Source organism: Tarenaya hassleriana, unplaced genomic scaffold, assembly GCF_000463585.1.
Source record: "Tarenaya hassleriana unplaced genomic scaffold, ASM46358v1 Cleome15, whole genome shotgun sequence".
Classification (NCBI taxonomy): domain Eukaryota; kingdom Viridiplantae; phylum Streptophyta; class Magnoliopsida; order Brassicales; family Cleomaceae; genus Tarenaya; species Tarenaya hassleriana.
In genome coordinates, this window is record NW_010964923.1 from 1,971,398 (window position 1) to 1,995,221 (window position 23,824).

Consider the following 23,824-nt stretch of genomic DNA (forward strand, 5'->3'; position numbering starts at 1 on the left):
AGAAAATGAGAGAGAGAGAGAGAGAGAGAGAGTGGTTGGGAAAAGAGGAGAGAGGTGATGACAGAAGAGGACAGGTTTTTGAAGGTGTGGGTTTTGTCAGTTGAGTTCAGTTCAGACTTTCCTCAATGTCTGAAAAGAACACACACTCTCACAAAAAAAAAAGGCTTTTATTTTCAGATTCTTTATTCTTTCAACACAAATATTATTATCCCAAAACAATATTACAAATCTTTCTTCACGTTTTTTTTCTATTATATAATATGATTTGAAACCTACTAAACATATGTATATATATATATATTCTATTGGTTTCTGTATTAGAAACAAAATCATTGGATGAATGGGTCAATTTTTTCAACACATTCTGATTGTTTTGTCTAATCAACCAGAAATCAGATTAGGGAATTCAAAATACTTTTTTTATAAAAAAAAATTAAATAATACAAAATTGTTTAGAGTATATGAGAGAGAAAAGAGGAGAAAAAACTGTAGAGAGCCGCAGAAACAGTGTTGATTGGGAAGAGTAGGAAATTGACAATGCTTTCTATTTTCTATCTTATTTTACTATGTACTTGCTTACCAATTGCCATTATAAAGAAAATAAAGGAAAATGTTAAAATATTTAAAAGATTATCTCACTAAATGTTTTTTGAATAAATTAAAATTAGTGGAATATCATATACATTCTCCAAAATTTAAACGAGACAAGGTTGATTTGAAATAAGTTTAATGTTAAAATTCTTTTATATTCAATTATTTTTTTCTTTTATTGTTCAACTATTTCTCTCATTCTAAAAAAAAGGAAAAGATGAAAATGGTAAAGTATTCAAAAGAAAAATCTCACCAAATGTTTTTGAATAAACTAATTTAGTGGAATATCATATCATTCTCCAAATTTTGATTGAGACAAGGTTGAAATTAGTTTAATATCAAAACTCTATAATATTCAATTATTTTTTATTTTATTGTTCAACTATTTCTCTGATTCTAAAAAAGAAAAAAAGAAAAAAAGGTAAAATAGTGAAAATGTTTTTTGAATAAACTAAAATTAGTGGAATATCATATCATTCTCCAAATTTAAACTAGAGAAGGTTGAAATAAGTTTAAAATGAAAATTCTTTTATATTCAATTATTTTTTTCTTTTATTGTTCAACTATTTATCTAATTCTAAAAAAAAGAAAAAAAATGAAATACTAAAATTAAAATTTTATATGTCATTTTAACTATTTTCAATTCTATTATTTCTTGTTCTCTCTGTTTCCCCTTTGGTCTCCCTGTCGTCATCAGCCGGAGCCATTGAAAGAAAAAGGGGGAAAAAACGAAGAAAACTAAACAACTACAAGCGTTTCTCACTCTCGACGCTCCTTGGAAATCTGAGATCCGCCATTTTTCTCCGCCGAAGAACAATGCCCATCAAATGGTATGCGAAGATTGAGCATACGGTCAGGGGTTTGTGGTAAATCTCGTGTTTTCGTTGGTCCTTAATCCCTTCTCTTTGGTGGTTTTTTTTCTCTAGGGTTTTGCATTGGCAACCCAATCAAGGGTCGACCGTGAGCACCCAGATCCTCAACGAAGTTATGCAGTGCCTCGAGAGCATCAATGGCGTTAGAGAAGGAAGGTGGAAAGCCACTCTCAACTACTACAAACCCATCGTACGAGGTCCTTCATTTCGATTTCTTTTTTTTCACGGTCTCGACTCGATCGTTGATTCGGGTTCATCCCTCGTTCATATCGTCCCTTTTGTGTAGAATTTACCTGGGGATTCTATGGGTTAGCTTTGATTTTCTCTCTGATGTGTTCTAATAGACTGAATTTGTCGGCAGACCAATCGATGCCGAACGATTTCCCGCGTGACTTTCTGGGGATTTCACTCGCAGAGCAGCCGAGTAAATACTATTTCATAATCAAAATGTATAGGATCGTCCTCGAGGCCGATGTTTCGATTCAGATGATAATGGAGAAGTTACAGTCTTACAGATCAAGGGTTGCTCTTTACTTCGAGGTTTTGATGACTGAACTGATCAATGACTTTTATTCGGGCTTTCGATTTCATGATCTCAGAACTTAAGCTTTTTTGGAACAACTCACTGGCAACTGCTGAATCAAACTCGTGATTGATTGTGTTCTTGGTGGGCAATTTGCAGGGTTCTCAGTATCAGTTGGGTGATTTTAGATTGAGAGTGGGGAAAGTTGTGCTGACCCATTCCGAGAACTTGAGAGGAATAGTTATGGAGGTACTTTGTTTCAGACACATCTTGGTTCTCTCTTGTGTTTGAAGAGTTTTACTTGTGTTTTCATGCTGTGTCTGGTAATCATGGGTTCGGGCCATCATCGTGTTCTCGGCTTATAATTGCATACAGAGTCCGAAATCTCGAGTTGTATGGTTTGGACAGGTCTTGTCTGAGAGATTTTAGTCCAAGTCCAAGCAAATGCTCCAAATTTTTTGCTCATTCGACTATGAAGTGGAAAGTTTTTCGTTTCGCGCTCGCTCATGGACAAACAAGCTAAGACCTCGCAGGATACTGTAACAGTTTACGTCTATAGATTTCTTAGATGATTCATACTCATTTCCCAAACCCTTTTGCCATTTTAGACATTGAGCCATGTTACCATGTAGGTTGATGGATGAAGATCGAATTACTGCTAATGTAATAATATACGGGTTGAGATTCTGATAGATCTTAAACGGGTGAATGCAGGTGGAGTATCTTCCGATTTCGTCAATGGAAAAGGCAAGGAAGGTCATGGGCGAGTTCTTGGAGATATGCCGAGAAGCCTTGTCTAAGAGATCGTTGCCGGGCCAGTTCATGTACGTGGAACCAAACTTTGGGGAGTTTGGTCTTTCGGACAACTACTCACCACAACATACGGCCGTTCAATACGCCTTTGTCATGGCTCACATGATCGCCACAGTTCAAGCCGTACAATCTGTGAGAAACTAAACTAAGATCACAAAGGTTTAAGAGCTTTTCGGTTTTTCTTTCCGTCGGTTTAGGGAGAAAAAAAAGCGATGTATTTATCGGGTTTTGGCTCGATTTAGATGATTCTCGGTTTGTTGAAAGAACCAGAAAAACGTAGATGTTTTCGAGCTTAGTTCGGGTTTAGTTCGGATATAGTTAAACCAAATAACATTTCAGCTTGATACTTGTACTGATTACATCAATCCGGTATGAAATGGATTTTAAACCGAATTTAACCGAGTAAAATCTAGTCCGGTTTAAGTCCGGGTAGCCTTTTTCAGACAGAAACTAGCCCCAAAGTGAACTGAAGTAATCGTTGGTTTTACTTGGATAACGGAAAACGGTCCAATGGGCTCAAGAAGGTTTTTAATAAATTAGTAGGAAGAATGGTAAAAAAATGAAGTAAATAACTTTTTGAAGACAGAAAAAAAACATGAACTTCTTAAGAACTAACATTTTCCTTATTTCTATCACATCATTTTTGGCTAATTTCCAAAATTAACAAAAAAAGATATTTATATATTTTTCCCAATTTTCAAAAAAAAAAAATCGGGGAATTATTTTGCCAATCTTTCTAGATCTCATCTAAGATTCGGTGTTCTTGGGCTTTGCAGGTTACATATGAAGCTAGGTTTCTTCTGCCTCCGCCTATAAATACATACACGTCTCTATGTGCGTTTATATATGTATACGATATATATCAAGTATAAGTTTCTATGAAATAACATTATTATTTAATCTAAATTTAAAATACAAAAAAAAATTAAATAAATACAAAAAATTTCATCATATGTTCAATATGCAAATCAATTTGTAACTAAATTTGAATCAAATGAATTCGAAATTGGTTTGATTTTTTTGTCTATAAAAATCAAAAAACAAAATTATTTTTTATTAAACCAAACCGAATTCAGTTTGCAAATTCCACAAAAAAAAAAAAACACATGCCATAATTAATATATTGTAGTAGACATATTTTGATTTTTTTTTTAATATTATTAGCTTTTAAATTATATTATTAGGAAGCAAAATATGTGAAACAGAGTTTTTTGTTTAACAAAACAGTAATCTCAAAAATGTCAAAATTCTTCCACGTATTCTTTACAAATTAAATTTAGGGAAAAGTTAATATAGAAATTATATAATAAAAATATGCACAACACACTGCCCTAATAAGTATAAATACTTCAAAATATTCTTTTGCAGCTTTGCTCTTCTCGGGTTCTGCCTGGCCGCCTTCACGTACAAAGTACCAAACCAAACGAGGTTAGTGTCTCGATTACTCATGTCTTAAACCCTAAACCATCTCCCCTCGTTTCCGATTCATTGGACAATACAGAACCATAAAATCTCATTGGATTAGATTATAGAACTGCCAAAGATTCGATATTTCCTCATGGGTCTGAATCCGATTACAGAAACGAGTTCCTGTCAGGATCAAGTTTCCGCTTTCTCAACTATAACTTGATGAGTGTCTGTCTGTTTGAAGATATATAACGTTTGTAAATTGCGATAGAACTGTGAAAGATGCCATATTTCTTCATGGGTTTGAATCCGATTGAAGAAAGTTGCTGTTAGGATCTGAGTTCTGAAACAACTTGCTTTGGATTTAGAACTTGCAGAATATGTGTCTGTTTTAAGATATATAACACTTTTAATTCTGGTCTGATGGATGGCTAATCCGTTTTCTGGGTTTTTTTTTTGTTTGCTTGAAGGCTTTCGAATTCAATCACAATGGAGCAGAAACCAGCACCACGAAAGGTTTTGTGTTAGACCACTTGTTACCTGTTCATCGTGGCAATCTGATTATGTTTCTGTAATTATTGGTATGCTGATTCAATCCTCGTTTTTGTTCTTCTCCAGATGAAATTTGCTCCTAGAGCTCCTCCAAAACGCGTGCCAAAGCCGGAAGTTAAAAGGTAATCACATCATTCATCAAACTACTATACGAAAACATCATGTCCTTGTACCCTTTTGTTTGCGGTTTCGAATTTGGTTTATCGTGTGTGTTTTTTGGACTGAATTCTGCAGTGAACCAGTTGAGACTGATAATAATTCCCAAGCTGCTGACTTGCTTAGGAGAATCAATGTAAGTTTTGTCATTGGCTCAAATCTTTTCCCTCTTTTTTTTGTCTCCTTATCCCCCAAATTTTCCAGGAAAGTTCATGTGGTTCCTTTCTGTGCTTATCATTTTCTTTTTGCTGGATAGGAAGGTGCATTGCGTAGGCCAAAAACCGAGAAGAAAGGTAGTGTCTTTACCCTGTAACGACAAGCTCAGGATCTCAGTTTATCGGCAGACCTCTTTGTATCTTTTGAAGTGTTTATCTAGTTCAGATTTGTCCTTCCAATGAATTGGCTTTTTTTATCAGACATAGTGTAGTCAGCAGGATGGCTAGTGATTAAGTTTTGAAAATCCTGAGTATCTTAAACCCATTTTTATATGAATCGTTCAGTCCCTGCTTCCCAAATTGCTTGGATGGGTGGAGTGGTAAATTCGACGAGATCTCACGGGTACCCGAATGGTGATGGCAGCAGCAGAGGTATGATCTCGTCCTCATGATCTGTAAAACATGTGAAACTAATGTCAAAACTTCATAACAAACTCGGTTGAAATCGTTTTCCGTTGGGTCTGTTCTAAAGTACAATATGCTCCAGTCCACGCATATGATATGATCGTATATACATACATACATGCCATGGTTTTCTGTGCAGCTGGTGTTTATGGCTCGGGTTCTACGCAGGAGATAGAGTACGAAGAACCATGGGTTAGTCCAAATTGTAGCCTGTACCAAGAATCCAAGATCTAATACTCTGAAATCTCGTGTCACTGGTCACTTATGCTCAGTTCTTGGATTTATTTCTTCATAGGATTATGACAGTTATTATCCAGTTACTCTTCCAATCAGACCGCCTTACTCGGGAAATCCAGGTTTATTTCCGCCTTCATCTGAACTTAGAGGAAGATTTTGGATTAAGTTTCGGTTTACAATGATAGCTTATGTTTGAAATCCTCATTTTGTTCACAGAGACTCTCGACGAGGAGGAATTTGCGCCGGCTTCACAAGCTGCAACCCACCATGAAAATTCAATCAATGCAGCAGCCGAGCTCGGTTTGATGGCTCGTGACGAGACAGTAGAGGAACCGAAAATGCTCTTTATGCAATTGCCGACCGCCCCTATGTTCAAACAACTGTCGACATCAGAACAGAATGAAAACAAGCCGGATATGGAAGCAGGCGCCAAGGAAAAAGCATGTGGTCTGAAAGAGTTGCCGAAAGGATTCATGGGTAAAATGATCGTGTATAAAAGCGGCGCTGTCAAGTTGAAACTCGGGGACGTGCTCTACGATGTAAGTGAAACTAACATAGAAAATGAATGAAGAATTCAAGTTAAATTATATTGCATAATATTTCTCATTCTTTCTCTATGTGTCGTGGACCGTGATGATGCAGGTAAACCCGGGCTTGAAATGCGAGTTTGCACAGGATGTTATGGCCATCAATTCAGCAGAAAAGCAGTGTTGCCTAATCGAGAAGGTGCACAAGCATGCGGTTTTGACACCGGATATAGACTATATGTTGAATAACCTCGATGGTATATGATATATGTTTTCCGGTACCCATAAATTGATTATTTCTCAGAGAAAACGAAGATTTTGATATGATCATTTTTTTTGCAACCAAGAAAATAAGGAAAGCAAGGATTCGTTGCTTTTTTTTTTACGATCCTGTCACGATCTTGCGTAATATGATCTGAGCTCCATGCTGTGGTTGGAGTGTCATGACAGTGTAAGGAGAGTGCGAGTAAGCCGGGGAGAGATCAAACGAGAAGTTCTGCAGGATCAGAACAAGGGCTATCTTAGCTTCAAGCATGGCGAAATTCTGGCCTATGCAGGTTCTTGGACCCGAGCCGAAAGGGAAGAACGGAGGGATATCTCTGGAGGATGATGACGCCCTCGAGATTCCTTCTGCAAATCTCTCGGGTTTAAACTCTTCTGCATCTTCTCCCCATAGATCATGATCATGGTGAATCAGCAGAGTCGGTAGTGTCAGATCCGTCCCTGCAGGAATCACGAGTTGTTCCCCGATCCTTGTCTCGTGGTAAGCGTGTTGGTACTGAGCAATCACTGGTGGGTATAGCCTTAGAACCTCTTGCAGTATCATGGTCAACTGCAGGAACAAGTCAAGAACAATTCCAAATTAGTAAGATTGAAAACAGATGCAGAATCAGAATCACCGGCAGGAAGAGTGATCGTAAAACCCACGTTCTTGAGGCGGTTTATAGCTTCGAAATCAATCTCCTTGTTGCTGCAAAAACCCCGGATTTCCTCCCGGGCCTTCTCTTGCCAGTCCGGGTGCATAGAGAGCACGATCATCGCCCATGTCAACAAGCTTGCAGTTGTCTCTTGGCCTGCAAGGTAGAATTGTTTGCATTCCTCAATGATTTCATCCATTGTCATGCTTCTGCTCTCAGCTTGGCCGCCATTGCTCTGCAACATCAGCCCCAACAAATCATCAACTCTTGCTGTCTCCTTATCCTTCATTTCATTCTCCTTCTTTTGCTCTATACTTCTCAATATCGACCCGATTTCTTTGTTCAGCTCCTTTCTTCTCCGGTTTTTCCTCGTTGGAATGAACCTATGGACATCGGAAATCGTTAAACAGTTTATACAGTCTGCATATATGGAAGAAGATATGGCGGCTGAATCACCTGAAACCGGGAATCTGTAGTGACTGCATCACTTCGAGAACGAGTCCTATGAGCTCGTTTTGAAGTTCAAACACCTTCTTTCCTTCTTCGTAGCTACTTCCGAACGCTGCACGGGAAATAATGTCTGCAGCCAGTTTCTGAAACTCGGGCCAAACGTCTAATTCGTAACTCTCTTCGAGTCCAAACTTGTTCTTCCATTCTTCTATCATCCTCCTGCAACTGCTCGCGAAGATGGGAACCATCTCCTGCATTTTTCGAAAAAACTACGTTAAGACAAGACAAAACCATCGTCTGAATCATCGATCAAGAAAACTCTATGAAACATTAACTAAGAATCTTAACAGATGAGAGAAAGATTTTAAAAAACACCTTGAGCTTCTCCAAGTGAAACGCAGGATTGAGAATCCGTCTGTGTATAGACCAGACATCACCTTTAAGAGTAGTAAGTCCTCTTGTAAGGACAAGAATCTCGGAACTCAATGCCGGTTTCGAGAAATGTCCATTCCTGTTGGCCAATACTTCCTTCATCATCTTCGGATCTTGCACGATCAGCCTCGGCGTCTTCCCGCTCCAGAAAAACGATACTTTCCCTGCATTCATCACATCCATTCAACGTCAAGAACAATATAATACACACCCAAATTTGGATAGTTCAACCGGTGAAACATAACATGTCTGTATCGTTACGAGTTCGAATCTCAAGTTTGAAAAGTAGGCCTATAGTCCAAATTACATGACCCATCTAGTCCCGAGATTAGTCTAGAATTTGGTCCAAAATATTCGTTTATAAAAAAAAAAAGCAATACAAAACACGCTTTAAAAAAAAAAACCCTAACCGGCTTTTCAACTTACAGTTCTTCAAATCCCAAACCGGGTTTTGAACCGTACCGTGTTTCTGTACGGTGGAGAGGGTAAACGGGTCGACCCGTTGGACGATCCGGTGATGGAGACCGAGCGGTTTGGACCATGACTCAGTGATCAACGCAATATACTCCTTCATGTCTCCAAGAAGAAGCTTATAATCAGTTCCATGGATTCCTTGTCGGATCAGGCGCCTACTTAACAATCTGGGTTTCCACCAAATCGAATAGAGAATCCTTCCACAGCCATAGAGAAGCAGAATCAGCAGAAACGAAAGAGGCAGATGATGTAGAAGAACAGATACTTCCATAATAAATCAATTTCTCTTTTGAGCTTTAAGCATTTGATGGTTCCTGCAGTTGTATACTACATGTGTGTATGTGTATATATATGTGTGTGTGTGTGTATGGGATCTGTCTGAGCCTTGTTCGTGTTCTGCAAGAAATTTGGACGGAAAATATTGCGGAAAGTTTCTTCCTTTTTCTCAGTCTCCATCGTTTTTGCTTGTCAAAGCTTCTACTGTTTTTTAATATTATTATCCATAAATCACGTGAAACCATATGTAACCAATGGTTTTTGTTATTAGTTACTAAGGTTTTATTATATTGGTAATATCTTCATGCGACTGTTCTTTGATTCTTGATAATGAAAAATCAATATTTAAATATAGTCATTGAATTCGCACGCTCTGGGATCAATAAACAAAGAAAAAAGATGAAAGATTGCAACCCCTAACCAAATTGAATACGAACCCATTCAATTATGGTATCGCTTTAACTAGCTATCGTTTCTTTAGTCTTTTGTCCGTTATCATGGGAATCCTTGTCTTTTGATCTTTTTTTTTTTTTGGTATGAATGGTTAATATTATATATATGCTAAAGTTGAATACAGAGCCAGCCTATGCTGTACACGGATACCATATTACAAAATGGTTATATTGTCAAAATAGTTAAGTTGTGCCTCGCCTACTATTAATGCCTCGTCGTATACTTTCTGATAGCCGAAACCAATCCTGGAGAGGGGAGACCGTCTGCATCGTGTTACTATTAGTGCCTCTCATCAGGAGAAGGATATTCCGCATGGTCCTGTCGATGAGCGGGATAAGTGTCGTCTGAGTTCTCATCTTTCTCCTGAATACTCTTGCATTCCGTTCTTTCCATATGTGGTAGGCAGTGACTTGGACGACTAACAGGGATAAAATGAGTCTGTTGCTACTTGTATCATTGCACGGGTTGTGAATCCAAGATGGGCACCGATCCAACAGTGATGGAGGCGAAGGCCAGACTAGACTAGCAAGTTGTTGCCAGATCAAACTGCTGAAAACACACTCAAAAAAGAGATGGGAGTGCGTTTCAGGCTCAACAGAACACAAGACACATGTTGGGTCGACTTGCATGCCCCATCGAGTTAGTCGGTCCTTAGTCGGTAATCGCTGCAACAGGATTTCCCAAATCAAGAAAGAAAATCTGGGGATAGCGTGTTTGAACCAAACCGTTGTATGCCAGGAAACTGCCGGTTCTTTTAATCGGATCTGGTTCCATGTGCCTTGGCTAGAGAAGCAAGGCTTATAAGTTCCTCCCCCTTGCTTCCACAGAGGAATATCTTGTCTTTTGATCTTGTTGTAAAGCGAATTATTACATATGTATTGTCCGTGAAACTACGATAGAAATATAACAATCACATTTTATCAAAAAAAAAAATTGAATACGACATAAAAATGGAATGATTATATATTTTTAAACCGAAAAAGATGAATCCAAATTGAACTGAAAACTGAACTAAAAAAATTAACAAAAAACTGATTTTTAAATAAATATATATTTTTTTTAATAAAAATCGATTTGGATCCCACCTAATTCAATTCATTATAAAAACTGAAAAGTTATGGCACCACCTTAAGTTCCACTTAGTTTTGGTCCCATGTTTCCTTTCTGGTTTAGTCCAATTATTCAATCCCGCGTCGGTTAGCCCAAACCGATTCCAAACCAAAACCCTTTGGCTGAATCAGAGTATCTTTCTAACTCTTATTCCTCGTACGTTACGGTTGATGATTTGAATTATTTGATTCAAATCTCTGTGTCGTTGTCTTGCAACATCTCAAACTCCAAGTGCAAGTCAAAACTCGTTTAGACACGATATGAACTTCTGGTAGAAGTTCTAAATCCTAATTAAAGTTATATTCCTAAAAAATAAATTCCGGTAATATTTGATATATAATATGGTTTTCATGTTTCTCTTTCCATAGAAGTTCTCTAATACGTCTTCATGGATATCTATATTTTTAAATGTCCAAATATATGCGAATTCATTCTGCATACAAACTTCTCTTAATAGAATTCATACTTCATTGAAGAGACAAGAAGTTAGGCCTATGAACTTGATCAAAGTCCGTAAACGAATAAAAAATAAAAAATGAGAAGAAGAAAAAGATTCGGATGAAAATATCAATAGGTTAGGTTATAAACGAAATCTAAATCCAAAATCTTATGAACGATGATAATTTTTATTTTGAGTTTTTGAATTTTAGTTTTTTGTTTTTATATTATTTGTAAATAAAAAATGGAGTTTTCGGTTTTTAATTGATTTTTCACTAAAGTAGTTTTTTCAAATTTTTAGGAAAACTAATTTTACAAAATCTTGGGTGTCAATTTTTTTTTTATGTAATTCCATGATTTATTATTATTATATATTAGTTTAACAATATTTGATACAGGCATTTTTTTATGTTGTGAATATGTCACATTCATTTGTTGTTGATATGTTATTTTCCTTCTTTTTTCCCCTTTTTAGGTTATTTATTCATAAATCATTTCGTTGGTTCTTACATAATTATTCAGATAATAGTCGCATATTAATGGATTTGTACCTCTAATTTAGTTTAAGCATTAATACAGTTTAAATGTATCAAAATGCGATTTCTAACAGTTGAATTCAATCATTCGTAAATTGTTGTAACGATTATCAATTTGAACCTTTTTTTTATGAAATTGAGATTAGACCACTTGGTTCATCACTAATTGGTTCATGAATCACGTCTCTAAAGATCATCAGGCTTCCAAAAATAATAATAAACAAAAAATTGTGAAAAAAATATATATTACCGAAACAATGCCGTTTACTCGCAATAATTATTTAAACCGAATTTACAAAGAGAGATTCAAGAAAATTTGAAACCGGTATAGAGTTGAAGAAATGTTGGTTGGGGGAGAAATTAATAAGGAGCTTAATTAATAATAATAAAAATAAATTAAAATGATAAACCAAGAAATTTGTAGGGATTAGGGGAGTAATTATTACAAGAATATTTACTTGTCTCAGTTAAATTTTGCTACTCGAATATGTAAGGTTTCCGAGTTCAGACATTTAATGACTTTGATCCCCTCTCCGCTCATTTTCGGAAATTAGGTAGATGTAATTAGATCTCTCCGCATTCATTGTTATTATTATACCTAAATCCCAATAACTAATTTAACATTCTAATTGTATTTTATTTTGTTTTATTAATCCTTAAATTATAACCTAATTTAATTTATTATATGAACCTTTCACAAATGAAGAGTTAATTAATACGTCCATATTGTAAAATAAACAAGTATACGGTTGATTTGTATTTACACGCAAGTTTCTTGTCTAATCTATTCGTGTATTATTTTATTGATTAAGACAAATTAATAATTTAATATCTATTAGTTTCCGATAATCGGAAACTTAGTCGAGATTAGTTTAATACGATTAAATGCGCATATAGTATGAGATTATAGATACATAGTCTTAAAAGTGGCTTTGCATTAATTTATGCATTAATTCAATCACTTATAATCATATCGTTGAACGGTATTTATATTAAACTAAATGAGTTTAAATAAATTTTGAATTGATACAAAAATAACAATAAAATAATTGAAATTTCTGGAAAACATTTTTAATTTAATAAAATATAAAGCGTTTACAGACCCGAAAATAGTTATAGTTTTTATATAAAGAAAATTTCAAGCCTAAAAATATATTGAACTAAACTCCGGAATATGTGAGTCAGTGATATGAAAATGAAACTAATAAAAGTGAAGTTGTCTATATCGCTAATTAATCTTATTATTCAATGAGAATCTTTCATTTAAAAATGGTGCAAATGCAAAGAGTGTGAAATCATGCACATTTATGGATCTATGTCCGAATATAGATTAATTATATGCATATATATTAATATATATATTGTGAAACTTCGTTATACAAGAATGTCTATAGATTGCATTTCGTATTAACAACGCATATAATATGAAAGTCAGAGCAGTTAAAGTGGTAGTTGGGCCATAATTATTGTAGCTTTATCATTGCTTTCACATTCACAAATTAACGAACAAAATCTAATAAAACCCCCATATTAAATCATCACAGTTGTATACAAAAAATTGTTCATAAGTATTTATTGCGGCAGAGATTATTGTATAACGGAATCATTTGCTACGGTCCATGAAATTCCATTATTTCTGATAAACTCCGATTCACTTGAATGTACGTTTAAAAAAATATTAATAATTAAATTATTCAAATTCAACAAAAATCTTACAAAGACTCTAAACTATTGAGACGTCCATTTTACAAATACGAACTTATTACGTTAAATACACACTGACACACACACGCATACTATAAATATGCATGGACTTGTACGGTGATACGTACGTACGTATACATGCGTATATGTACGTATTCACTTCACTTTGTGTCCGAACCAATCTTCGCCATCATCATCGCGATCAAGATTCGAAGTAAAAGGACGATTCAGATCCAGATTCACCTGAACAGATTCATCATGGCCCCAATCTTGCAACATCTCCTCAGACGAAACAAGAGATTTGAGGTTTCCACCCTCCAAAACATCGAAATCCATGAACTCGGAGAAGATGAACTCTGATTCGAATCTGTCGAAATCGCTCATTAGATCTCTCAATAACGCCGACCCTTCATCCATCGCCACGTTCTTCGCTACTTCACCAAACTCTCTGCTTCGTTCTTGTTCTTGTTCGTGTCCTCGTTCTTGGTCTTGTTCTCGTTCTTGTTCTCGTTCTTGTTCTTGTTCTCGTTCTCGTTCTCGTTCTTGTTCTTGTTCTGGGTTTGGCAAGGGAGAAGTGGTATCACTCTGATGATGAAGTGGAGGGAGGTCAGGAAGAACTAGGGTTTTAGTGCATTTAACGGCCTTTGTGCGTATAACGCCGGCATTGTTGTCGCCATTGATGATGTTTCGAGAGCTTAATGGCGGTTCTGTGACAAGATCGTCGGCCTGATCAGACAAAACAGTCATCTGTTTCCTGTGTTTCGATCTGTTCTGACATGGAACACGTGTTTTCTCTTGGCCATGCTGAAGCCTTTTGCGGAGACTTGAGTTCCAATGGTTCTTGATCTCATTGTCTGTTCGCCCTGGCAACCTCCCAGCTATCAACGACCACCTGCATGCATGCATGCGTGATATATCATACAATTTCAGCGTATATACCTGTGTATACGTGTACATATATATAGTTAGGGTACGGATAATACAAGAAAAACCTGTTTCCGAGTAGATTGTGAAGACGAACGATGAGTTCCTCTTCATCGGGAGAGATGTTGCCTCTCTTGATGTCTGGTTTCAGATAGTTCTTCCACCTGAGTCGGCAACTCTTTCCACATCTCTTGAGACCTTGCGATTTAACAACATGGAACATGAAGAAAGGAACAGATAAACAAAACCCTTGTCTGGTCATCAGAGGATATATATCTTATGTGTGCGACTGTATGTATATGTTTATACGTATAAAGATACCGGATTTCTTAGGGAGAGTGCTCCATTTGCCTTCACCATGAGTTCTGATGTACTCTCTTAGGGTGTTGTCCTCTTGTGCCGTCCATGCTCCTCTGTTCAAGCCTTCTTTTGCACAGCATGACCTCCTCCCCATTCTCTCTCTCTCTCTCTCTCTCTCTCTCTAACTTTGGGTAGATTCTTTCTCGTGGTGTCGTGTCAAGAGAGAGTGGGGAATTTATATAAGGGTCATAGGAAAATCGACCGTACGGTTTTTGTACTTTATGTCGTTTTCCAAAACCTCTGTCACACTTGACTTGCTGTCTGTCCGAGTTGTTGTGGATTCTCACAGTTTGGTGATGTCCTCTCTTGAGATTTCTGCCATAATTTTTTTACCGGATTATTTTACCTAGAGAAGGGCGTTTTGATACGGTAACTGTGGTAGGAAAAACTCGAGATCGTTCTCAAACGGAATTGTCCAAAATTCTCAAATTGTATTTTTTGTAAGGAACCTAACTTCTTGAAACCAAATTAAACCGAAAACGAACGAATTAAACCGAATATAATATGATAACCAATTGATATATATTTGTATAGAACTGAAAAAACCAAACCGAATAATTACCGAACTTAATATTGACACGCTCACCACCTAACTTTACCATCAGTTATATCATTACCAACACAATAATATATATATATATATATACTCGGAAATTTAACCAAAGGGTGAAAGAAATCTGGTTTTAAATGGCTTCTATCGATGCTTTCGATTGAAACCCATGATATTTTGACACGATTCGATCGTTTAACAAAAAACAAATCAAGAAAATTTGTTTTCAAGGAAATGAGATCAAAGGGACAAAAAATCCGGTTTATTAAACCATTTTTTTTATGGTTAATCCGGTTTCTTATCGGTTAATTGGGTTTATCAAACCGATTCGGATTAAAATTATAAAACCAACATTGCTGTCGTGTCACGTGACATGTCAATGACGTGGATTCCTATTCAGTATTCTGGTGCCACCTCATCATTCATACGTTTTAAAAGATGATCAACATAGTCAAAGGTTAAATGTGAGCGGAGTTTGCAAACTTTATGTTTAATTTTGAAGTTTATGTCACCGTGGAGATTTTTTGTGGTACGTTACAAGTTAAGGGTTATTCGTAAGATAATTTAACAACTTCAAATTTTTGTCATGGGATAAACTCTTTCTGTTACTATTGAATGATATGGTGTCATAGTACGCACATTGCACGAGTATAAATGGGTCTCTACATATTTTCTTCGTATATATATATATATATATATATCAACGTTGTTAGAATTAATAGTTTTAATAATACATGTTATATGTTACAAAATTTACATAAGATATTAAGTTTTAAATTCAAATACCAAACATATATCTTTTTTCCACGGAGTCGCCCATCGAAGCGAGCCCAAATATGATACATGAGATAACGCCCCTTAATGGCCCAAAAAAAGCAACACAAAAAAAAAAAAAATCTCAAAACGGTGCGTTTCTTTCTTTCCCGAAGGATGAGGACACACACAAACTCGTTTCCAAACACCCCGTTTCCATCTCCCCCGAACCCTAATTCCTTGGGCATATATATATCGTGTTTTCTCATTGTTCCCGTTTTTTTTGTCTGAGCCTTTTTAGGGTTTACGGAGAGCAATTCACCGCAGCTTCCATTAGCTCCGTCTACCTAGCTCTCTAGATCCCTCGAACATGGCAACTCAGATCAGCAAGAAGAGGAAGGTGAGTTATTGTAGTCATCAGTTATTTGATCTCTCTGGGTTCAACGTTTTGGGAAGATTCTCGATTCTCATCCTTTTTCCGCCCTTTTTTTTGTCGGATTCTGGGGATTTTTAGTTTGTCGCTGACGGAGTTTTCTTCGCCGAGCTCAACGAGATTCTAACTAGAGAGCTCGCTGAAGATGGATACTCCGGTGTTGAGGTCAGAGTCACCCCCATGCGTACCGAGATCATCATCAGAGCCACTCGTACCCAAAATGTTCTGGGTATGTTGCAGAACAATATGTTATGCGTGTGATGTATATAACTTTGATTTCGTTTCTGTTTTTCCATTATAAGTATCGATTATCTGTTGGTTGATTTGGATTTTCTGGGTTTTCCGATTTATGGAGATTCCTTTTAGTGATAATCAATTCTTGTTTTTGGGTTTGTGGGATTTAGGTGAGAAGGGAAGGAGGATCAGGGAGCTCACGTCACTTGTTCAGAAGAGATTCAGATTCCCTCAAGATAGTGTTGAGCTTTATGCCGAGAAGGTTAACAACAGAGGTCTCTGTGCCATTGCTCAGGCTGAATCTCTCCGCTACAAGCTCTTGGGTGGTCTTGCTGTTCGTAGGTACGATATCGTTTTGGTTATCCGAAATTTTATCGCTTTTGTTTTGCTAATTAACTTCTTGTTTAGTTTGATGTATTTCCTGTTGGTGGTAAATTTTTGTCTGGATTTGGTTATGGAAGATCGTTTGTTGGGTCATCTACAAAGCAAATAGGTTTCTTCTATACCAATTTTGTGTCGGAAGGTGACAACATTGTTATAAGCTCCTCTATTGCATGATTGCAGTGAAAGGGTTTTTTCTTTCATGCGGTAGCTCTATGGAGGGGACATTATTTAATTTGATAAAAATGTTTGTGCATGACTAGTAACATAATGGTAAATATGAGTTCATGATGCCAATCATATTGTTCAGTGTTGCCGATATCCTTGTAAAACTTTCATGTGTCGTATGGTGCAAACTTAGTTAGGGAACGGTATGAGTTGGATTTGCTATCTTTGTGTACGAAGTTAATAAATCTTCCGTTGTTTGGATTGTTGTGTGGATATTCTTTGTTGGGTCATCTATAAAGCAAATAGGTTGCTTCTGTACCGATTTTGTGTCGGAAGATGACAACATTGATATTAGCTCCTTCATGCCTTTATCCTCATGAAAGTTTTTCTCTTTCATGCAATACCACTATGGAGGGCACACTATGTGATGTGATTAATGAATTTCTTGTTCACAATTCATAGTTCTGAAGCTTAGATACTCTACTAGTTTCATGATAAAATTCATCTTATTGTTCTAGTTAGCCTGAATGTGTCTTGTTTTTCAAGCTTGAAATTAGTCGGCCATGGATCTTATTTACGTTCTGACCTCAGAAGAACATCCGTATGAATCTGATTTTGTTGATCCATCCAACTTGTTCAGGGCTTGCTATGGTGTCTTGAGGTTTGTCATGGAGAGCGGTGCCAAGGGATGCGAGGTTTGCTTCCACATCCCCCACCTATTAATATCATTGAAGTTTCATCAAATACCCTTTTGTAGCGAATGCTCACCTTCCCAAATCATTCTCGGCTTTGAACAGGTAATTGTCAGTGGCAAGCTTAGAGCTCAGCGTGCCAAATCGATGAAGTTCAAAGACGGATACATGATCTCATCTGGTCAGCCTTGCAAAGACTACATTGACTCAGCAGTCAGACACGTCCTCTTGAGACAGGTTTTCCTCGTAAACGATGATTCATCTAACAAATTCTGGAAAACGGGACTTGATCCATATGTTATTTTGGTGTGATTTTGTGTTTGTGGGCAGGGTGTTCTTGGTATAAAGGTAAAGATCATGTTGGATTGGGACCCTAAGGGCAAGCACGGTCCCAAGACTCCACTGCCTGACCAGGTTACCATCCATGCTCCCAAGGACGAGGAGGGGCCTGCTCATGTTCCCGTGCAGGTTGTGAACCAACCGGTCGCTGTTCCAGTCGTGCCCGAGACCGAGATTCCGATCGTGGCTTAATATGTTTGAATCGTTTTTTCAATGATATGATCGTTTTGTTGATTCTTGGTGGATTACACTTGATGGTTTAGATTTTGGTCTTAATTCCGTTCGGACTGGATTGTGCCAATCTGCGACATAATGTTCTTTTTTTATTCTGTTTCCGAGCTTTTGTTCTTCATATGGCTCGCTTCTTTTCTGATTAAAATGTTCTAATGCCAAATTGTGGATTAATTGTAGCAATTTTGGGGATTGGTATTTCTGTCTATAAAAAAATTAATATTTTAAGCAAATCTAATCGGACGTATGTCCGGGACTCCGAGGAACGAAATACGCAAAAACGTGTCTCGGATCAAAGATAAAGATCCCTGGAGATGAAGATAAGTCACCGGGAAAGCGATCAAGGTAGGTAATCTCTGTTCGGAGATAGGCAATGCAACAAGGTGACAAAGCCGGTGGCTGTGTGACCGGCGCAATCAAGAGTTTGACGAGTGCGAGTACCTTCCTCGGGCTCAGGTCCCAAGACCACACGGGTTTAACGTTGGGTAGCAGCTTTTCAAGAAGCCGGCCAAGAAATCATGGGATGTGATGTCCGGTCCGGCCAAGCAGCTGTATAATTTGAAATGTGAATCGCAGGGCGGCACGAAATCCTCGGAAATCGTCCGGGGTAGGCTATCTCCGAACAAAGAGTGAAGAATCACGGTCGGTCAAGGTGGATCCCCTCTCTGAGACTTCCTTTATGGTTCGTGAATATCCCTTTGCGATTGCAGTGTCTCTCTCTGGAGAATTTGTTAGGAATGAAACACATTTTGTTTCCAATTTTCGCCTGCTTCGGATCAAGAACGCAGGAAAAGAGGAGGGAGCTTTTTGGGGCAAACTACGTACAAGCAGACAGAACGCAAGAGTGAATGAGTTCGTTCATTGCTGAAACATTAAATCAGGACGAGACAACAAATAACGGTAAACTCTCTCTGTTTCGATCTCACTCAGCTTCTCTTGACAGGATCGAAGTTGGAGACGCCGACGATGGCGCCGATGATGGCGGTGACGACGACGCCGCCGGCGGCAATACTGAGCAAGAAGTTCTTGAGGGAAGGAGAGACATCTGATCCGGCGGCCTCTGCCACCTCTGGGATCACCATAGAGGCCGTGAGAGCCGCCGCGGCTAGGCCACTGACCGCCTTCTCCATCTTCATCTTCGAAGCCGCCGCCCTCACTTCCAGCCTCCTCGCACCGCCGGAGGATCCCACCTTCGCCGCCCTGGTGAGCCTTGCCGGCAACGGTTTGAGGAAGGCCATGGTCGCGGTCGTGCTCCTGGTCTGGGGAAGTGACGCCATCACCATTGACACGGCCGGAGTTGAGGACGCCATTTGCTCAGAGTAAGTCTCTCTCTCTCTCTGCTCTTTTGTGAACTGGGGAGCCAAATGGGAGGGAGGGAGGGACAGTTGTTAAGAGGAGAGCTGGGGGGATCTGGGGGAGATGGTGAGGCTGACGTGGCGGATCCTGGGCTTGGTATTGGTGGATAAGGTTATCTCCCGATTCTGGTTTGGTCCAATTACATGGTCCCTTTCCTTCTGAGATTCTGGTGGAGGTTTCTCTCCCTGAATTCGGACATGCCACGTGGCACGCGTATTACGGGCCTGTTTCTGGGTTTTTAAAGGGGTGTATTTGTACACCACAAGGTTAACTAAAAACGTTCAGAAAGTTCATGTCGTATAAACAGTACTAGGAGTAAGTAATTGTGTATATATATATACAAACGGAGTTTATACAAAATAAAAAACATAATCGCAATGCCAAATATCAACTGTTAGAAATCGTTGAGTATGTGATATGACCCTCCGGGATCAACTTTGATGTTATTAAAAAAAAAAGACTCACATTCTACGTAGGTTGTCTAGCCTCGCCTGAAGATCGCTGTCTATTCCTCCGTCATCGTTTCCTCCCGTTGCCTCCGCCTGAGCCACCTTGTTCTTCGCTGCAGGCGCTGCCACTGCTGCCGATGGAGCATTCACCAGCTGCAAAAAAAATAGTCGCCCGATTTTTTTTGGGTTAAAGACCGATATTTTTCGATCGTATGGCCGTCAATATGTATATGTTATATGGTAAGGGGGGATGGTTATTAAGGGTTTACCTCTTGGTTGATGTCGATACCGATCTCGTCTAGAACCTGGCTGACGAGTTCTTCCGTTTCTTCCTCTTCCTCGTCGCCTTCCAAAGCATCGTCGATGGCGTCTCCCATCACCTCGGAGACCATCTCCATCTTCTCGTTCTGCCTCTCAAACTCTTGCATGATCTTCTGCAGTGACGGCAAGTTCATCTGCCTGTTCATCTGTCCCATCGCTTTCGTCACCCCTTTCATCGCCTCTCCCATTGCTTGTGTCGATTTCAATGTCTGAACAACATCTCAATCCATTTTTATCTTTCAGTCTGTTGTCCCAAAAACAAAAACAAAAAAAAAATCTCCACCCACTATCCATATGGATCCCGATAGTTTTGCGATTATCATCAACTATAGACACTTTTGAACTCCTACCTGATCATTCTCTTAAAAGCTTTGACACGATAGAACGGAAATCAAACGACGGGAATGACAGATGGTTGTTGTGTCGTGATGAACCAATGCAGAGAAATATAAAATGTACCTGGATCCTGAGAGAAACGCCTTGGAGTTGGGATTTAAGCTTGTAAAACTTTTCAATCTGATGTCGGGTTCGGATCAGGTCCTTTGCCATCACCTTAACAGCTCCCTGTAACAAAGTTGCAGCCAGAAGATGATATGTGTTATAGGAGCCCGAGTCATCGTCCAATTGTTAGGTAACTTAATACAATAAAAGTACATTCGAAAGAATAAAAAACATTGATAAGTAGTTGACTGAAATATTTATAAGCTACGATTCATTTAAAACTAAAACATGTGAGGGTTAAATAGTAAGCCGCCAAGGTAAGTTCTCGTATATTCCCTTTGAAGCTTGTCGCATTAAGTTCTCGTCTACTGTAATCATCGTATAGCTAAGAGCTCACAACACCAACCCATTAAATACAAATTTAGGAAAACATATTACGAAAAAAGGGTGATACGTTTTGCCCAATTCATCTCACAGATCATATACTCATTCAACTCATTTTCACTATGAACTTTTAGTTTCTGTTCCATCCATAAGTGAAAAACTTTACTGACACGAAATGAGATAAGCGAACAGAGAAACAGACCATCTGGCCCTGCTTGGCAGTCTTTTTTATCTCGGCGATCAGTTTCTTTTCTTGTGTTTGCAGACCTTGCCTCTCCCTCTCTATCTCCCTGATAGACTTATCCAACATCCTCTTGTTTTCCCGCAGGAGTTCTGAAACAACAACACCACGACATGTTTTACAAGGTATACATGAATTGCTCGGCACATTATACATGACAGAAAACTTATCCAACAGCATTTGCTACAAAACTATTCACATACTTGATCTGCACATGCAAAAAGACACAGAATCCATAACCAGAGAAACTAATCCTGTAAGAAGCTTAGCCTCATTCAGGCAGCATTCAAAGACTAATTGCAAAAAATGGAATGATGTTTTGATTCTTGAGTCAGGAAGAGATTGATCTCGTTTAAATTAAGAGCATTCTCCACTAACCCCATCACTAGAAACGAGAGAAACAGCAGGCATTTGGCTCCAATTTCCTCATGATTACGACAAAGCATGGAAATCATCACAAAAGATCAGAACGCAATCCAATCGAACCGATGTACTTCAATCTCCTAAAATATGGATATGGATCAGTGGATGCGATCAGAGAATCAGACAAAGGATCGACGTAAAGTCGTAAACCCTAGCTATAAATCCATCGGAATTCAAACTCAGGATCCCAACCGATTAAACGATAAAGCCCAGGAATTTCCATGATAGCGATTTCAAAAAAAAAACAAAAAGGTCGAAGTTTTCAGGAATCATGAGCGAAACAACGGGCTCCACCGAGGAAACTGGAGGAGGGAGACGAACCTGCAGGAGTCTTTCGCTTGCCAAAGATGAAACTCATGATGGATTGCGATCGATGAATGAACCAAACACGAATCCGAATTCTTCTCAAGTTCAGCAAAAAAGCTTCGATCGGTGTGAAACCTTCACAATCTGATTCTTAGGCACGAAAAAGAGATTTTTTCTTCTTCCTAAGGCTTGAAGCAGCTTCGAATTCGATCGCCTCGGAGAATCATTAGGTATGAATATAATATAATAATATACCATCCAATTTCTTCCCAAATCCTTTTTTGACCCCATACTTTATTTTGGGGTCAATGTTACCCGATACATTTGGTATTCCAGTTTTCCGTGTGTCCAATTTCGATTTCGTTTCTCTTGAATTTTTTGGTCAAATTATCCCATTTTGGTTTCATAAGAATTTACCTGAGTTTTCTGATATGGGGAAGATTGAAAACAAACTACAAGTCACTAATCATGATAGATCCACAAAAAAATTATAATTTGGGATACATTTGATTTATATTATAAAGCAAATTTAATTTTATTATAGAGTTATTTAACAATTTAATTTAAAATTTTATAAACTTTACAAAGAAAATAAAACTTTTAAATGAAAATGAAATTTTCCGATATGAATTTAGTCAAACGTGACATTTTCATATAAGTATTTTTAATCTGACAAAAAACTAAACTTGAATTAAAAATTTTCTAAATGTCTATACGAATTATTAAAATTAACAATAATTGAATACCTAATCATTTTCATTAAAAAATTATGGATTCTATTAACTAATGTATTAGTTAAATAATTATTGTAATTCTCGTACACGTCAGCATATTAGTTAATAGAATTCGAAAATTTTTAACGAAAATGGTGATTATGTATGTAATTACTGTTAATTTTAACAATTCGTGAAGATATTTGGGAAATTTTAAATTTAAATATAGTTTTTTTATCAAATTAAAAATAAGTGTATGAAAAATATCACATTTAACTAAATTCGTGTAGAAAAATATTATTTTTTTAATTTTTAATTAAACAAATGGGATCTCAAATCCTATTTATAAATGAATGAGAATACCGAAATTTGAGTCTCTAAGATAACATATAAAATATATTTTTATTCTGTGTTCAAATCCAAACGTAGAGAATGAGATTTATATGAAATAATAAGATATAAAAGATGATTAAAGAGTGAAAATAGAGATGCGAAAAACGAAATAATGGTCGAAATCATATTTTATTTTGTTTATCAATATAAGAAAATATTCAAATTAAAAAATTTAACCCTTTTTTTTTATAAAATTCATGGTATCATCTTCTTCTTCCAGTTTTAAATTGTCTTCTCTATTTCGAATACTCCAAAATATCGATAATTTCTGATCAAATATAAATTTTAATTTGAATGTTTGATTCTCATTATAGAGATTGATAAATACCTAAAACTTTAGATATCTAAATCATGAGTTGATTAGAAATTTGATATTTATCTCGATTCTATTAAATTACGTATTTGAGAAAAGATATCAAAATATTTTTTATATTTTTATTGAAATTTTAAATGATGAGATTGTGAAAGATGGTTAATAAAATATTGTCTTTTTAATCAAAATAAATTCATAATTTACTTTGGCATTATGATACGAAATCATATAAAAAATATTGGACTTATACCTTTTCAAAACTCTATAATCAGATTCATCAAACGAAGAGGATAGAAATTACCAAATGTGTGGGGGTGGATTGTAACTAAAT

At 37.2% G+C, this 23,824-nt stretch overlaps 7 protein-coding genes across 11 annotated transcripts; 3 read left to right on the forward strand and 4 right to left on the reverse strand.

The window, feature by feature from the left end:
* The first annotated feature begins 1,270 nt into the window (after positions 1-1,270).
* LOC104808891 (mediator of RNA polymerase II transcription subunit 20a-like) lies at positions 1,271-3,164 on the forward strand. Of its 2 annotated transcripts, XM_010534731.2 has the most exons (5): positions 1,271-1,421; positions 1,518-1,660; positions 1,825-2,003; positions 2,146-2,235; positions 2,701-3,164. In XM_010534731.2, exons 1-5 carry the CDS (start codon positions 1,408-1,410, stop codon positions 2,941-2,943), a joined length of 669 nt encoding a protein of 222 aa, XP_010533033.1. In that variant the 5' UTR covers positions 1,271-1,407; the 3' UTR covers positions 2,944-3,164. The 2 variants fall into 2 exon arrangements, with proteins under 2 accessions (XP_010533033.1, XP_010533034.1); XM_010534732.1 differs by lacking the exon at positions 1,271-1,421 and having other exon boundaries at positions 1,561-1,653.
* Positions 3,165-4,173: 1,009 nt separating this feature from the next.
* Positions 4,174-6,683, forward strand: LOC104808893. 2 transcript variants are annotated; one of them, XM_010534735.1, is made up of 10 exons: positions 4,174-4,227; positions 4,677-4,722; positions 4,825-4,880; positions 4,993-5,050; positions 5,171-5,207; positions 5,415-5,501; positions 5,674-5,726; positions 5,830-5,890; positions 5,988-6,310; positions 6,414-6,683. In XM_010534735.1, the coding sequence occupies exons 2-10, from the start codon at positions 4,696-4,698 to the stop codon at positions 6,561-6,563; spliced, it is 852 nt and encodes a 283-aa protein (XP_010533037.1). In that variant the 5' UTR covers positions 4,174-4,227; positions 4,677-4,695; the 3' UTR covers positions 6,564-6,683. The 2 variants fall into 2 exon arrangements, with proteins under 2 accessions (XP_010533037.1, XP_010533038.1); XM_010534736.2 differs by lacking the exon at positions 4,174-4,227 and adding an exon at positions 4,265-4,391.
* On the reverse strand, positions 6,573-8,980 carry LOC104808892 (cytochrome P450 72A15-like). Of its 2 annotated transcripts, none has more exons than XM_010534734.1 (5): positions 8,560-8,980; positions 8,041-8,261; positions 7,672-7,916; positions 7,226-7,598; positions 6,573-7,130 (listed from the first exon to the last, which is right to left on the reverse strand). In XM_010534734.1, the coding sequence occupies exons 1-5, from the start codon at positions 8,840-8,842 to the stop codon at positions 6,681-6,683; spliced, it is 1,572 nt and encodes a 523-aa protein (XP_010533036.1). In that variant the 5' UTR covers positions 8,843-8,980; the 3' UTR covers positions 6,573-6,680. The 2 variants fall into 2 exon arrangements, with proteins under 2 accessions (XP_010533036.1, XP_010533035.1); XM_010534733.2 differs by having other exon boundaries at positions 8,524-8,980.
* Positions 8,981-13,066: 4,086 nt separating this feature from the next.
* Positions 13,067-14,508, reverse strand: LOC104808894 (transcription factor TT2). Of its 2 annotated transcripts, none has more exons than XM_010534738.1 (3): positions 14,334-14,508; positions 14,081-14,210; positions 13,067-13,980 (listed from the first exon to the last, which is right to left on the reverse strand). In XM_010534738.1, the coding sequence occupies exons 1-3, from the start codon at positions 14,464-14,466 to the stop codon at positions 13,245-13,247; spliced, it is 999 nt and encodes a 332-aa protein (XP_010533040.1). In that variant the 5' UTR covers positions 14,467-14,508; the 3' UTR covers positions 13,067-13,244. The 2 variants fall into 2 exon arrangements, with proteins under 2 accessions (XP_010533040.1, XP_010533039.1); XM_010534737.1 differs by having other exon boundaries at positions 14,072-14,210.
* Positions 14,509-15,954: 1,446 nt separating this feature from the next.
* On the forward strand, positions 15,955-18,282 carry LOC104808896 (40S ribosomal protein S3-3). Its single transcript, XM_010534739.2, has 6 exons — positions 15,955-16,075; positions 16,190-16,337; positions 16,513-16,684; positions 17,532-17,586; positions 17,689-17,820; positions 17,914-18,282. Exons 1-6 carry the CDS (start codon positions 16,046-16,048, stop codon positions 18,112-18,114), a joined length of 738 nt encoding a protein of 245 aa, XP_010533041.1. The 5' UTR covers positions 15,955-16,045; the 3' UTR covers positions 18,115-18,282.
* Positions 18,283-18,987: 705 nt separating this feature from the next.
* On the reverse strand, positions 18,988-19,527 carry LOC104808897. Its single transcript, XM_010534740.2, has one exon. It carries the CDS (start codon positions 19,461-19,463, stop codon positions 19,080-19,082), a length of 384 nt encoding a protein of 127 aa, XP_010533042.1. The 5' UTR covers positions 19,464-19,527; the 3' UTR covers positions 18,988-19,079.
* A 280-nt stretch (positions 19,528-19,807) lies between these two features.
* On the reverse strand, positions 19,808-22,297 carry LOC104808898 (vacuolar protein sorting-associated protein 2 homolog 1). Its single transcript, XM_010534741.2, has 5 exons — positions 22,090-22,297; positions 21,307-21,437; positions 20,739-20,843; positions 20,228-20,488; positions 19,808-20,111 (listed from the first exon to the last, which is right to left on the reverse strand). The coding sequence occupies exons 1-5, from the start codon at positions 22,124-22,126 to the stop codon at positions 19,971-19,973; spliced, it is 675 nt and encodes a 224-aa protein (XP_010533043.1). The 5' UTR covers positions 22,127-22,297; the 3' UTR covers positions 19,808-19,970.
* Positions 22,298-23,824: the final 1,527 nt, after the last annotated feature.